The sequence below is a fragment of the Helobdella robusta genome, assembly GCF_000326865.2.
Source record: "Helobdella robusta unplaced genomic scaffold HELROscaffold_80, whole genome shotgun sequence".
Lineage (NCBI taxonomy): Eukaryota > Metazoa > Annelida > Clitellata > Rhynchobdellida > Glossiphoniidae > Helobdella > Helobdella robusta.
Genome location: NW_008705460.1, coordinates 280976 through 282393, shown reverse-complemented (window position 1 = coordinate 282393; position 1418 = coordinate 280976). Strand labels below are relative to the sequence as shown.

General features: G+C 33.9%; 1 protein-coding gene across 1 annotated transcript; it reads right to left on the bottom strand.

Moving 5' to 3' along the window:
* Positions 1 to 169: 169 nt before the first annotated feature.
* HELRODRAFT_182100 (hypothetical protein) lies at positions 170 to 1015 on the bottom strand (the record flags this gene model as incomplete). The annotated part of the gene is made up of 2 exons (XM_009032402.1): positions 170 to 756; positions 838 to 1015. 2 exons carry the CDS (start codon positions 1013 to 1015, stop codon positions 170 to 172), a joined length of 765 nt encoding a protein of 254 aa, XP_009030650.1.
* Between the last annotated feature and the right edge of the window lie 403 nt (positions 1016 to 1418).

Sequence of the window (1418 nt, the reverse complement as noted above, 5' to 3'; positions counted from 1 at the left end):
AATATCCTATATACAATATCCTTTTTACAAAGAATTTAAAATTAACTCTTTTATAATTTATAAACGTTATTCTGATTATAAACATTGTTATTATAGTTAAGTTTAAGTGTTATAAGTACATTAAAAAATATGAAAACTGTACGTTGCTGCGTCCAATTGTTTGAAATATTTAAATTAATGGATCTGGGTATCTACGAGGCTTCATTTTTGCAAATTCAGTCACCACCTCCAACAGATTTATGTTTTTTGCGTCTTCAGTCAGACATGAAAGAACTAACAGATCGCTTAGTCTTTCATCACCACAACTACTTCTTAAATAATTTTTAACTCGGCTGAGGGTAGAAAACATTCGTTCATTTGAAGCTGTTGCTACAGGAATTGTTAAAACAATCTTAATTAACGACAACAATTCTCCAAATGCGTTCGGTGTTGCCGCCAACATGTCGTGAAGCAATTCAATGTTGTTTGCTTTTTGTGGTTGATTGTCTATAAGAGCTTTGGCTGTTTTAATTTCTGATTCAAGAATTTGTTTGTCAATTCCTGCAGTTTGGCAATGGTCAGCTAGAATGTATATAAGTTTTTCATTTAGAAATGTTTTTTCAAGGCATGGATTGAAAACTGAAGTAGCTCTCAAGACTTCAATATTTTCTGTAAACCGCTTATCAAATTCATTTAACATTTTGTCCAATGTTGCAAAAAACATATCTACTTTAAATGATTTACGTAAACATTCTGTGGTTTGATACCTCCATCCAACTGATGACAAAACATGAAATTCATCATAAATTGAACTGACGGTTGAATTACGTAAATTTTATTCTTCCTGAGGTGCTACACCTATCATATCACATAATTTGTCAGTCTGTTTAACTATTTCTTCCCAAGACTCATCAGAACGAAATTTTGTAAATGTGGTTTTGCAAGCCTGTATTAAACCACTTGCTGCCACGTAGTCAATGTTGCTTTTTTGTAGTTCTTGTGAAAAACAGTGGACAGTTGACAGAACTGTATCCATGCTGATCAAAATAGCGCAAAAGATTCCAACGTTTAATATTTACAAGCTTCTGCAGCCGCTACACTATCGTTCTGGTTTTCAATTAATAGGAGAGTTTGTATTATTGCCTTTATGCGTAATTTAATTTTGTGAACTGATCGGTACCAATAGGACCAACGAGTATCCATCAACTAGACGTTCAAGCTCGAGAATTTGAAGGTTTTGTTCTTTTTTGCATCTGCATGAACAATTCATGACGAACATTGCTTTGAGATAAAAATACGTACAGCTGTTGGACTGTTGAAAAAAATGCGTTAACATCACTGATGCTTCTAACAGTCTGTACTAAAACCAAATTCAGGCGATGTGCGTGACAGTGAACATAAATTGCTTGTGGGGCTTTTTCCTTAATTCGGGCTTGGAC